The following is a 14,280-nucleotide window of genomic DNA, read 5'->3' as shown; positions in this document are numbered from 1 at the left end:
AGAGATGCAGGCTTCTGAACTGAGCGCTGATAACAACTTGGGTCGTCCTTCTCCTCTTTAGTCCGAATGACACGGCGTCCCTGATTTCCATAAAGAACTTCAAATTTTGATTCGTCTGACCACAGAACAGTTTTCTACTTTGCCACAGTCCATTTTAAATGAGCCTTGGCCCAGAGAAGACGTCTGCGCTTCTGGATCATGTTTAGATATGGCTTCTTCTTTGAACGATAGAGTTTTAGCTGGCAACGGCAGATGGCACGGTGAATTGTGTTCACAGATAATGTTCTCTGGAAATATTCCTGAGCCCATTTTGTGATTTCCAATACAGAAGCATGCCCGTATGTGATGCAGTGCTGTCTAAGGGCCCGAAGATCACGGGCACCCAGTATGGTTTTCCGGCCTTGACCCTTATGCACAGAGATTCTTCCAGATTCTCTGAATCTTTTGATGATATTATGCACTGTAGATGATGATATGTTCAAACTCTTTGCACATTTACACTGTTGAATTGCTTTCTGATATTGCTCCACTATTTGTCAGCGCAGAATTAGGGGGATTGATGATCCTCTTCCCATCTTTACTTCTGAGAGCCGCTGCCACTCCAAGATGCTCTTTTTATACCCAGTCATGTTAATGACCTATTGCCAATTGACCTATTGAGTTGCAATTTGGTCCTCCAGCTGTTCCTTTTTTGTACCTTTAACTTTTCCAGCCTCTTATTGCCTCTGTCCCAACTTTTTTGAGATGTGTTGCTGTCATGAAATTTCAAATGAGCCAATATTTGGCATGAAATTTCAAAATGTCTCACTTTCGACATTTGATATGTTGTCTATGTTCTATTGTGAATACAATATCAGTTTTTGAGATTTGTAAATTATTGCATTCCGTTTTTATTTACAATTTGTACTTTGTCCCAACTTTTTTGGAATCAGGGTTGTATTTAAAGCTTAAGAGGACCCATACTAAGAGTTAAGTGCATTTAGTGAGGGTTTAATGTTTAAATTGCAAAAATTGAACTCAATTCTATAAATGTCCTAGAATTATCTATGGAATAAAAAGCTTATGAAAAAAATTTTGAGAGTTGAAAGAGTTTGCTCAAAGCAGATGGATATCTAATAAGTAGTTGGTTTTTCTTTTTTTGTGTAATTTCTGCTCATTTTCACTTTGTTGTTGATCAAGCATCGTGTGTGTGTGTGCTTGTGCGTACTCTGGGAACATATGCATAGATTTTTTTAAAGTATAAACACAAATAACTAATTGAACAGCAGAACACGTACAGATGCTGGATGGATGGACAGATCCGGGCAAGCTGGAGCCTATCCCAGCTGACTACGGGCGAAAGGCGGGGTACACCCTGGACAAGTCACCAGATCATCGCAGGGCTGACACATAGAGACAAACAACCATTCACACACACATTCACACCTACGGTCAATTTAGAGCCACCAGTTAACCTAACCTGTTTGTCTTTGGACCATGGGGTAAACCCACACAGACACGGGGACAACATGCAAACTCCACACAGAAAGGCCCCTCTCGGCCACTGTGCTCGAACCCAGAACCTTCTTGCTGTGAGGCGACAGTGCTAACCACTACACCACAGAACAAGTAATTCATTACTATTGGCTTTTCTGTTTCATTGTCATCAGCATGAGTGGAGACTCATCCATCGAGTGACTCCCCTGTGACTGTGCGCTTGGTTGGGGCAGGAACAGTCTCTGCGGGCCTTTGAGAGCCCCCTCACTCCTGTTCAGACAGATAGCACTGGAGGATCAGGCTGTTACTGCTCAGAGAGAGAGAGCGAGAGAGCAAATGACAGCAGGATACAACGCCTAAGAAAATAGACTAAATTAAACAGTGACTATAGAATTAAGCACATTTCCATCTATTTTAAGTAAACCATATGGGACTCGCTGGCCGTTTTATACATAGTCCAGTGAGTTCAGTGGGCCATAAGAAATCGGACGAATTAATTAAATGAACTGATTTGGGTGCAAGTCTTTTGTAGTTGTCGTAAAAACAAATTGTAGTTTGTAGTAGACCCATATACAGTACATATACATGACCGTTCAAAAGTTTGGGGTCACCCAGACAATTTTGTGTTTTCCATGAAAAGTCACACTTTTATTTCCCACCATAAGTTGTAAAATGAATAGAAAATATAGTCGAGACATTTTTCTGGCCATTTTGAGCATTTAATCGACCCCACAAATGTGATGCTCCAGAAACTCAATCTGCTCAAAGGAAGGTCAGTTTTATAGCTTCTCTAAAGAGCTCAACTGTTTTCAGCTGTGCTAACATGATTGTACAAGGGTTTTCTAATCATCCATTAGCCTTCTGAGGCAATGAGCAAACACACTGTACCATTAGAACACTGGAGTGAGAGTTGCTGGAAATGGGCCTCTATACACCTATGGAGATATTGCACCAAAAACCAGCAGCTAGAATAGTCATTTACCACATTAGCAATGTATAGAGTGTATTTCTGATTAGTTTAAAGTGATCTTCATTGAAAAGAACAGTGCTTTTCTTTCAAAAATAAGGAAATTTCAAAGTGACCCCAAACTTTTGAACGGTAGTGTAACTCAACCTGCTTTACATGTATAATTTAGCAGGCTCTAAAATGTACACTAAAATGGCTGTGTGGACTTATTGATGTCTACCTGCAGTTACATTTGTTGGATTCTACTCTGTTATACTCTAACACACCTAAATATACATTCAGTGGAAGATTTTTGATCAATTCAAAAGTTTTCCTTTATTATGAAAAAGGTTCTTGAAACGTCTCTTAAAATTGCAACACAATCAACAAATGAGTTTAGAATTCCTATATTGTTTGCTCAATATAAACATAATACCCTCTGAGTAAAACAGACAGCCTGCAGTAACTCATTTATTCAGTACTCATACTGGCATGCTTTTGAGAAGTTGGAAGAAACCAGAGAACCCAGAGAAAACCCACACAAACACTGTGAAGAAGCAACTCTACTCACTGCACCACCATGCTGCCAACTTTATCTTCATAGTCATCTTTAATCAAAGGTGCTAGTCTGCCAAACAAGGATTGTGGCAACATCCAGATACTTATGAGGCACAGTTAAGGCTTCTACTGTACATGTGTATAAATAATAAATATTCAATATTCAAATGGGGGCGGCACGGTGGTGTAGTGGTTAGCGCTGTCGCCTCACAGCAAGAAGGTCCGGGTTCGAGCCCCGTGGCCAGCAAAGGCCTTTCTGTGCGGAGTTTGCGTGTTCTCCCCGTGTCCGTGTGGGTTTCCTCCGGGTGCTCTGGTTTCCCCCACAGTCCAAAGGCATGCAGGTTAGGTTAACTGGTGACTCTAAATTGACCGTAGGTGTGAATGTGAGTGTGAATGGTTGTCTGTGTCTATGTGTCAGCCCTGTGATGACCTGGCGACTTGTCCAGGGTGTACCCCGCCTTTCGCCCATAGTCAGCTGGGATAGGCTTCAGCTTGCCTGCGACCCTGTAGAACAGGATAAAGCGGCTAGAGATAATGAGATGAGATGAGATGAGATGAGATGAGATGAGATGAGATGAGATATTCAAATGCCCTGATGCTTGTTATTTGAAAACAATACTGAGTATCTCTTCAGATCTTATGAGCAATAATGCCCTTCATCTAGGAAAATGTAATCTACTCAGACTGCGGGTCCACACCTCACTAAGTTCAGGACACCCATGCACACAACATTCTTGTGTGGTATCAAAGGGTACATTTTATAGTGGACTTGCTGGTATCCAAAATATTTATCATCGTATTTTTCCCTAAAGCCTATTGGCTAATTCCTGTTGCCTGATCAAACTGTGCTTACCAACATGGAAACCCACAATGTTTTAACGACTTTCTCGCAGTACTGTATATGGTCTCAGAATAGATCTTAAATATCAGAGAAAAGTTTTTGTCCCAAGTTTGGCAGACAAGCAGAATTCAATATCCATCTGTAATTCTGGTAGAGCTCAGAAATCTGGAAACTCCTCTGGAGTGCACACAGAACACCCATGTATAATGTTTCAGCTAATTTGAACCACATGGTCTACTAGGCAAAATGCCTTCGTTCCCTTGGTCAGGCAAGCACTCAGAGGTGGCAGCACTAGATGATTGGATGCGCCAAACCTTGGAGTCAGTGCACATCATCAAGTTAAATGTAGTAGCTTTCCACAGTGGCACTGACTCCCATCAAAAAAAGAAAAATTAAAAAGTCCATGATTTATTTCACCCTTCAAGGTGCTTAGACAGATTAATCCTGTATCATACCACTTACAGTTCCCTCCAACATACAGAATATCTCCTACCATCCATATATCACTATCAACCCTGCTGCACAATTTAAAAAAAAAAGAAGAATCTTTGATGTAACCCAGTATCCCCGCAGAGATAATTCTTATAAAAATGCTTTTATAAGAATATAATTTTTGGAAGCAGTGTGTGTTTCACGTCAACATTTTTTATGAAAATGCATCAATATAAATGTCCTTAGGCAGCTTGAATAACCTCTTTAGCCCTATTGCACACTGATGGAATGCATATTAAAGAGAGACAGATAGAGAGAGGTAGCAAAATTACCCCAGGGACTCATGGGTAATTACGGTAGAAGCAACATATGCACATACTAGGGATATAACCGAATATGAATACATTATTTGGATTGAACAGATAACGTGTCCTAAACAAATAAGAATGCAGATTTTTTTATTTTTATTTATTTTTTACAGAAAACTTGCCAGAAAGCTTCAGACTAGGTGTATGCATTGGGATCCTGCAGGACTTTACAAAAAGAAAAAACCTTGCATGAGAGCAATGTTTTTACCTTAATGTGGACCTTTAAAGAACAGTTTGCCGAAAGGCTTGCCAGGTTTCAGCAGTATTTCCATCCCAACTTCAAGTCAAAAACCTCATAAAAAGGCTAAACTAGCTCAGAATTTTCCAGCAAAGGAAAAGGTAGCCTTTTCTCAGCCTTTTTGGGGGAACAAGTTAATAGTGGTGTGTATTTCTGATTTGGCATATATAGTATCTGCAATTTGTGGATATTATTTGCAGCATTCACCTGCTAACAGGACCAACTTCATTAATTAGAAGATGTACGCATTATTCATTTTTCTTTGTCAGTGGTTTGTTCCGGTAGTAGCCCAACCTAAATACTGCCTTTCTGTGCCCTTACTGTGCCTAGAAATCATATTTCTACAATATTTCTGTCCAAACAAAAAAAATGGTTTTATTTGTAGAAGCATTGCTATAACATTAAAAGCACTGACAGGTGACGTGAATAACATTTATTATTTCATTACAGTGACACCTGTCAAGGGGTGGAATATATTAAGCGGCAAGTGAACAGTCAGTTCTTGAAGTTGATGTATTGGAAGCAGGAAAAATGGGCAAGTGTAAGGTTCTGAGTGACTTTGATAATGGCCAGACTGTGATGGCAAGATGACTGGGTCAGAAACAACAGGTCTTGTGGGGTGTTCCTGGTATGCATTGGTTAGTATGTACCAAAAGTGGTCCAAGGAAGGACAACCGGTGAACCGGCGACAGGGTCATGGGTGTCCAAGACTCACTGATGCAAGTGGGGTGCAAAGGCTAGCCCGTCTGGTCCAATCTCACAGAAGAGCTACTGTAACACAGATTGCTGAAAAAAGTTAGTGCTGGGTATGATAGAAAGGCCTCAGAACGCAGTGCATCACAGCTTGCTGCAAATGCGGCTGCTTAGCTGCAGACTGGTCAGAGTGCTCATGCTGAACCCCGTCCACTGCCAAAAGCACCTACAGTGGGCATGTGAGCATCAGAACTGGACCATAGAGCAATGGAAGAAGGTAGCCTGATCTGATAAACCACATCATGTGGACAGCTGGGTTCATGTGCATTGATTACCTGCAGAAGAGATGGCACCAGGATGCACTATGGGAAGAAGGCAAGCCGGTGGAGACAGTGTGATGTTCTGGACAATGCTCTGCTGGGAAACCGTGGGTCCTGGCATTCATGTGGATGTTACTTTGATACATACCACCTACCTAAACATTGTTAGGGACCAAGTACACTCTTTCATGGCAACAGTATTCCCTAATGGCATTGGCCTCTTTCAGCAGGATAATGTGGCCTGCCACACTGCAAAAATGGAATGGTTTCGAAATACTAATCCCATTTCCAGAAAAGTTGGGATATTTTCCAAAATGTAATAAAAACAGAAATCTGTGATTTGTTAATTCACATGAACTTTTAGTTAACTAACAAAAGTACAAAGAAAAGATTTTCAATAGTTTTACTGACTAACTTAATTGTATTTTGTAAAAATAATTGAAGTTAGAATTTGATGCCTGCAACACACTCAAAAAAAGTTGGGACAGAGGCAAAATAAGACCACAATAAGCAGTTTAATTAGAAACATGATTGGGTATAAAAGGAGCATGCACCAAAGGCTCAGTCTTTGCAAGCAAGGATGGGTCGTGGCTCACTCCCTTGTGCCGAAATTCGTGAGAGAATTGTTAATCAATTAAAAAATATTCTCAATGCAAAATTTTAGGTCTTTCAAAATCTACAGTACATATTATTGTGAAATGATTCAGGAATTCTGACACATCTCTCAATGCGTAAAGGGCAAGGTCGGAAACCACTGTTGAATGTGCGTGACCTTTAAGCCCTCAGGCGGCACTTCCTGAGAAACCGTCATGCTAATGTGACAAATATAGCCACATGAGCTCGGGAGTACTTCAGAAAACTGTAGTCACTTAACACAGTCCGCCGCTGCATCCAGAAATGCAACCTGGAACTGTATTATGCAAGGAGGAAGCCGTTCATCAATTCTATTCAGAAATACCGGTGATTTCTCTGGGCCCGAACTCATCTCAGATAGACCGAAAGACAGTGAAAATGTGTGCTGTGGTCAGATGAGTACACGTCAGCTTGTTTTCAGGAAAACCCGACGTTGAGTTCTCAGTGCCAAAGGTGAACAAGACCATCCTGTTTGTTATCGGAGAAAAGTGCAAAAGCCAGCATCTGTGATGGTACCGGGATGCATCAGTGCACACAGCATAGGTGAGTTGCATGTGTGTGAAGGTTCCATTGATATATTTGGGCATATATTGGGATTTTAAAGAGACATATTCATGAAGGCAATATCTCTTCCTGGGAAGTCCATGTGTTTTTTGAGTAGGGCATTTCCAGGCCTCATTCTGCACGAGCTATAACAGTGTGGCTTTGTAGACACAGAGTGCATGTGCTTGACTGGCCTGCTGCCAGTCCAGCTCTGTCTCCTATTGCACTGCAGAAATGTCTTGTCAAGTAAAATTATCTGTCCATGCAGCAAGATAATTTCACTAGTATTAAGGAATTTTCTCCTCAAATTCAGTTTTCAGTTTTTTGCACTGTGACAATGTATGGTGCATCATGGAGAGGAGAATCAGACAACAGCGACCACGGACTGTTGCACAGCTGAAGTCTTGTATCAAGCAAGAATGGACAAAACTTCCAATTGCACAACTGCAACAATTAGTATCCTCAGTTCCTATATGATTAAAAAGTGTTATTAAAGGAAAGATGATGTAATACAATGCCTCTGTCCCGACTTTTTTTGAGTGTGTTGCAGGCATCAAATTCTAACTCCGTTTATATCTCATTTCATCTCATTATCTCTAGCCGCTTTATCCTGTTCTACAGGGTCGCAGGCAAGCTGGAGCCTATCCCAGCTGACTACGGGCGAAAGGCGAGGTACACCCTGGACAAGTCGCCAGGTCATCACAGGGCTGACACATAGACACAGACAACCATTCACACTCACATTCACACCTACGGTCAATTTAGAGTCACCAGTTAACCTAACCTGCATGTCTTTGGACTGTGGGGGAAACCGGAGCACCCGGAGGAAACCCACGCGGACACGGGGAGAACATGCAAACTCCACACAGAAAGGCCCTCGCTGGCCACGGGGCTCGAACCCGGACCTTCTTGCTGTGAGGCGACAGCGCAAACCACTACACCACCGTGCCGCCTCCGTTTATATTTACAAACTATAATTAAGTTGGTCAGTAAAACTGTTAAATATTTTCTTTGTACTTTTGTCAGTTAAATAAAGGTTCGTGTGAATTAACAACTCACAGACTTTTGTTTTGATTGCATTTTGGAAAATATCCCAACTTTTCTGGAAATGAGGTTAGTACACTATTTCTGGTTGTGTACAATGTGATTTCTTGAATTTAATCTTATTTATTCTCAATATTTGTGGCAGGAACAAGGGGTCATGATGTCTACAATGTCAATATAGCTGGTGTATTTTTTTTTAAATCCAAGCTACCAGAAGAGCTACATATTTTATGCAATGTTAATAACACAAAAATGGTAAATCTGTAACAATCAGTTTTTCTTTCTTTCTTTCATTATAAATCCCTTACAAAGGCTGATAGTATTCATCAGAGAAGCTGCAGGAAATCTGATTAGCTATTGAAAGTACTGGCAAATTGCATTGTATTCTACTGCAAATAAATAAATTAGAAAAAATCTGCTTCAACACTCGCCAGTTTGGTTTGTCTGCCTTCTGGCTCTTTCTTTATCAGTCTGTTGCACTTCTTCATCTGTATTTTGTAGTTGGAATTGATACAGCTCTGAGACATTTAGGAAATAATTAGCATCCTCGTTCTGAAAATTCCGCAGAATACCCCTTTAATGCAAAATAAATAAATCATGTTGACAGGTTTATTTTCACATGTGATTGTAGAGATGTGTGCGAATGTAATTTTACTCCGCAAGGCTGTAATTGAGCCTGTGTGTATGAATATGAGTTTGTGCATAAATTGTCCACAAGCTTGTGAAAGGACATACTGTATTTCTAAATAACAGACATAAATCATTTAATTATTGTCAGACAAGCGGAATTAGCACAATGCAGAACATTTGAATCCCCTTTTATGTCTCAACTTGGTCCAGTGGCACAGCGGGGAGGCAGTGTTGCGGCCTCACAGCTCCAGGGGCCCTGGTCTGATCCTGGGTTTGGGTTATTGTCTGACTGGAGTGTCACATGTTCTCCCCACGTCTGTATGGGTTTCCTCATACCTCCCAAAACCTTATGTTGGTGCAATACAGTAGTGCTTGAAAGTTTGTGAACCCTTTAGAATTTTCTACTGTATATTTCTGCAGGGGCGGCACGGTGGTGTAGTGGTTAGCGCTGTCGCCTCACAGCAAGAAGGTCCGGGTTCGAGCCCCTTGGCCGGCGAGTGCCTTTCTGTGCGGAGTTTGCATGTTCTCCCCGTGTCCGCGTGGGTTTCCTCCGGGTGCTCCGGTTTCCCCCACAGTCCAAAGACATGCAGGTTAGGTTAACTGGTGACTCTAAATTGACCATAGGTGTGAATGTGAGTGTGAATGGTTGTCTGTATCTATGTGTCAGCCCTGTGATGACCTGGCGACTTGTCCAGGGTGTACCCCACCTTTCGCCCGTAATCAGCTGGGATAGGCTCCAGCTTGCCTGTGACCCTGTAGAACAGGATAATGTGGCTAGAGATAATGAGATTAGATATTTCTGCATAAATATGACCTAAAACAGCATCAGATTTTCACACAATTCCTAAAAGTAGATAAAGAGACCTCAGTTAAACAAATGAGACAAAAATATTATGCTTGGTCATTTATTTATTGAGGAAAATGATCCAATATTACATATCTGTGAGTGGCAAAAGTATGTGAACCTCTAGGATTAGCAGTTAATTTGAAGGTGAAATTAGAGTCAGGTGTTTTCAATCAATGGGATGACAATCAGGAGTGAGTGGGCACCCTGTTTTATTTAAAGAACAGGGATCTATCAAAGTCTGATCTTCACAACACATGTTTGTGGAAGTGTATCATGGCATGAACAAGGGAGATTTCTGAGGACCTCAGAAAAAGCATTGTTGATGCTCATCAGGCTTGAAAAGGTTATAGAACCATCTCTAAAGAGTTTGGACTCCACCAATCCACAGTCAGACAGATTGTGTACAAATGGAGGAAATTTAAGACCATTGTTACCCTCCCCAGGAGTGGTCGACCAACAAACATCACTTCAAGAGCAAGACGTGTAATAGTCAGTGAGGTCACAAAGGACCACAGGGTAACTTCTAAGCAACTGAAGGCCTCTTTCACATTGGCTAATGTTCATGAGTCCACCATCAGGAGAACACTGAACAACAATGGTGTGCATGGCAGGGTTGCAAGGAGAAAGCCACTGCTCTCCAAAAATAACATTGCTGCTTCTCTGCAGTTTGCTAAAGATCACGTGGATAAGCCAGAAGGCTATTGGAAAAATGTTTTGTTGATGGATGAGACCAAAATAGAACTTTTTGATTTAAATGAGAAGCGTTATGTTTGGAGAAAGGAAAACACTGCATTCCAGCATAAGAACCTTATCCCATCTGTGAAACATGGTGGTGGTAGTATCATGGTTTGGGCCTGTTTTGCTGCATCTGGGCCAGGACGGCTTGCCATCATTGATGGAACAATGAATTCTGAATTATACCAGCGAATTCTAAAGGAAAATGTCAGGACATCTGTCCATGAACTGAATCTCAAGAGAAGGTGGGTCATGCAGCAAGACAACGACCCGAAGCACACAAGTCATTCTACCAAAGAATGGTTAAAGAAGAATAAAGTTAATGTTTTGGAATGGCCAAGTCAAAGTCCTGACCTTAATCCAATCGAAATGTTGTGAAAGGACCTGAACCGAGCAGTTCATGTGAGGAAACCCACCAACACCCCAGAGTTGAAGCTGTTCTGTACGGAGGAATGGGCTAAAATTCCTCCAAGCCGGTGTGCAGGACTGATCAACAGTTACCGGAAACGTTCAGTTGCAGTTATTGCTGCACAAGGGGGTCACACCAGATACTGAAAGCAAAGGTTCACATACTTTTGCCACTCACAGATATGTAATATTGGATCATTTTCCTCAATAAATAAATGACCAAGTATAATATTTTTGTTTCATTTGTTTAACTGGGCTCTCTTTATCTACTTTTAGGACTTGTGTGAAAATCTGATGATGTTTTAGGTCATATTTATGCAGAAATATAGAAAATTCTAAAGGGTTCACAAACTTTCAAGCACCACTGTATGTGTGACTGCATTTCCCCAGATATCAATATTCATGTGAATGTATAAGTTCATTTTAATAGGAACACATGTAGTCCTGCTAATTCATGCAAGAAGCACAGTGCACACATTCATGCAGATCAGGTCAAGAGCTTCAGTTAACGTTCATATCAAATATCAGAATGGGGGAAAACATGATTGCAGTCATTTTTCCCATGGCATAGTTGTTGGTGGCAGATGAGATGGTTTGAGTATTTCAGAAACTGATGATTTTCACCCACAACAATCTCTAGAGTTTGTACAGAATGGTGTCAAAAAAACAAAAACATTCAGTAAGCGCCAGTTCTGTGGGTAGAAATGTCATTTTGTTGAGGAGAACTCCAAAGAACTTGGCCAGATTGGTTCAAGCTGTAACTAAAATAACCACTCTTTACAATCATGATGGGCAGAAAAGCATCTCCTGGGATTTTCATGCACAACAGAGTTTACAAAGAATGGTGCAAAGAAAAAAAAACTATCCAGTGAGTGGCAGTTAATGCAAGCGGTCAGAGGAGAATAGGCAGGCTAGTTTGAGCTGAAAAAACATCTCAGAAAATACAACATGTAGAACTTGGAGGCGGATGGGGTATAACAGCAGAAGACCATGTTGTATTCCACTTCTGTCAACCAAGAACTGGTCAAAGATCAAAGTTAAGGTTTTTATTGTCATTTCAACCATATGCAGTTGGTACGGTGCACAGTTAAAATGAAACAACGTTCTTCCAGGACCATGGTGCTACACTAAACATCACAGGACTACAAATCTACACACAACAAAATAACGTGCAGTGGGTGCAAAAATTGCAGACAATAAACTACACACAACATAAAGTGCAAACATTGACAGCAAAAGTGCAGACAACAAGGACAGTGCAAAAAAAGACAACTAGCAACAGGAATCTGAGGCTACAGTGGGCACAGGCTCACTCAAACTTGGAAAAAATAAACAGGCAATGTTTTTTCCATCTTCAACTGTCCAGTTTAGGTGAACCTCTGCCTACTACTGTATATTTTAGATAGATGTTCTCAGAATGGTGGTGTCGTCGGGAGCTTTGTCACATCACAGCTCCAGGGACCTGCCATTGATCTGGAGCTCAGGTTATTGACTACGTGGACTTGAATGTCCCCTGTTCATGTAGATTTCCTCTGGGTTCTCCAGTTTCCTCCTACTTCCCAAAAACATGCCTATAGCTGGATTTGCTATGTTAAATTGCCCCAAGGTACTAGACTGGCATCCCATTCAGGGTGTAATCCTGCCTCATGACCAGTGTTCCTCCAGATCCAACATGACCCTGACCAGGATAGCAGTGGCTGTCCCTGACCATTTACAGGGGGAACGTTGCCCTTTTTGTTGAGTTCTTTTTCTCTTTACTTTCTCATACTCTTCTTTAGTCTCTTAGTCAGATAAAGTTGGGGTATTATGCTTATAAGTCATTACAATTATAATTTTTCAAAACTGGCCAAGAGTGGCACGGTGGTGTAGTGGTTAGCACTGTTGCCTCACAGCAAGAAAGTCCTGGGTTCAAGCCCAGCAGCCGGTGAGGGCTTTTCTGTGTGGAGTTTGCATGTTCTCCCTTTGTCAGCATGGGTTTCCTCTGGGTGCTCTGATTTGCCCCACAGTCCAAAGACATGCAGGTTAGGCTAATTGGTGGCTCTAAATCAACTGTAGATGTGAATGGTTGTTTGTCTCTGTGTGTCAGCCCTGTGATGACCTGGCGACTTGTCTAGGGTGTACCCAGCCTCTCGTCCATAGTCAGCTGGGATAGGCTCCAGCTTGCCTGTGACCCTGTAGGACAGGATAAGTGGCTACATATTATGGATGGAAAACTGGCCAAGAAGCATTTGATGTTTAAAAACAATGCTGAGTCTCTGAGCGATCTTCGATTCTTGCACTTGCTACAGTGAGCAACACTGCATTCACAAGCAGCAAGTATTGAGTTTTTTTTTTCTTTGCAGATGGACTAAAAAGTCTCTAAAACAGAATGATGCACATGCAGCACTGTTGAAAGACGCAGTTCCGCTGATGTGGATATTTGATGTGTGTGTGTGTGGGAGGAGGCATTGCTCATTGCTGCAGGCTGTAAGACTCTCTGCTTTATAGTCAGAGTTGCTGAGGTGTCAGTTCTTTACCCCACACTCTGTTCTCTATGACATTGAGTAGTGCTGTGAGCAATAATATGGTTTTGATCGCTTACCTTTATATGGGCAATAAAAAATGAATAAGATATCATATGCTATCACATTATTTGAATTTGTTCTGTCTTACCCTTGAAAGCTTCTATTTTACAGACATGTACTGAGAAGGAAGTGCTGTGATAAAGTCCATATTGTAGTTCAAAAAATTAATGCTAAGCAGCTAGTATTACACAGCTTCTACGAATTCAGTCCTAACACGGCATTCTTGTGTAGTTTAATTAAGTAACCTTTAATCAAACTTCCAGTTCAAAGAATACCATTTCTATAATATTCCTATATTGTTCTTATGAGCAGTGGAGTTGTTTCAGTGTCAACATTTCTAGCTCTCTTTTGCGTGTTTCTTCCTGGTCTGAATAACTTGTCTCTCTTCCTGTCTCTGTAGCTGTGTGTCTGGTGTTTGGGTGTATAATTTTCCCGGCTGGCTGGGATGCAGAGGTGGTTCAGGACTTGTGTGGTGAGGAGAGTGGAAAGTACACACTGGGGAACTGCTCAGTGCGCTGGGCCTACATCCTGGCCATCATCGGCATCCTGGATGCACTCATCCTCTCGTTCCTTGCCTTCGTCCTCGGGAATCGCCAGAGCGACTTCCTTCAAGATGAAGTCAAGGCTGACAATAAAGGTAAGGGGAAGGCTACTGAGCATGAGTGCTCTGATCCCATAACCCAAGTGCAATTGGAATAAAAATCAGTAGGCACAGAAATACATGAGCAAATTGAGCATAGTTTATACAAGCAGTTATGTTTAACATCTTTTTGGCAAGTAGAATTCAGAACGGCGCAAAGGAAAGACAGCCATTCAGCAGAAAAGGCCATGCTTCTGTTTGCAGAAATTCACATTTGGGAAAGAGAGCAAGCACTAAAAGTACTGAAAGCACGCCACCTGAACATCAACAGATCAATAAATAAGCTTGATGTCCACTGGATTTTAATACACATGCCAACAAACCTCACGACTAACAAGCTTGACAGAAAATAAACAAACACAGA

General features: G+C 41.5%; 1 protein-coding gene across 1 annotated transcript in view; it reads left to right on the top strand.

The window, feature by feature from the left end:
- lhfpl4a (LHFPL tetraspan subfamily member 4a) overlaps positions 1-14,280 on the top strand; it is a 56,306-nt gene that overhangs the window by 27,209 nt on the left and 14,817 nt on the right. Inside the window, exon 2 of the mRNA XM_060918284.1 lies at positions 13,677-13,913. Within this exon, the coding sequence (XP_060774267.1) occupies positions 13,677-13,913 (237 nt within the window). The remainder of the gene's footprint in view (positions 1-13,676; positions 13,914-14,280) is intronic.

The sequence above is a fragment of the Neoarius graeffei genome, chromosome 4 (genome assembly GCF_027579695.1).
Source record: "Neoarius graeffei isolate fNeoGra1 chromosome 4, fNeoGra1.pri, whole genome shotgun sequence".
Taxonomy (NCBI): Eukaryota; Metazoa; Chordata; class Actinopteri; order Siluriformes; family Ariidae; genus Neoarius; species Neoarius graeffei.
Note: the sequence above shows the minus strand (reverse complement) of the source record. Positions and strands in the feature narration are given on the sequence as shown.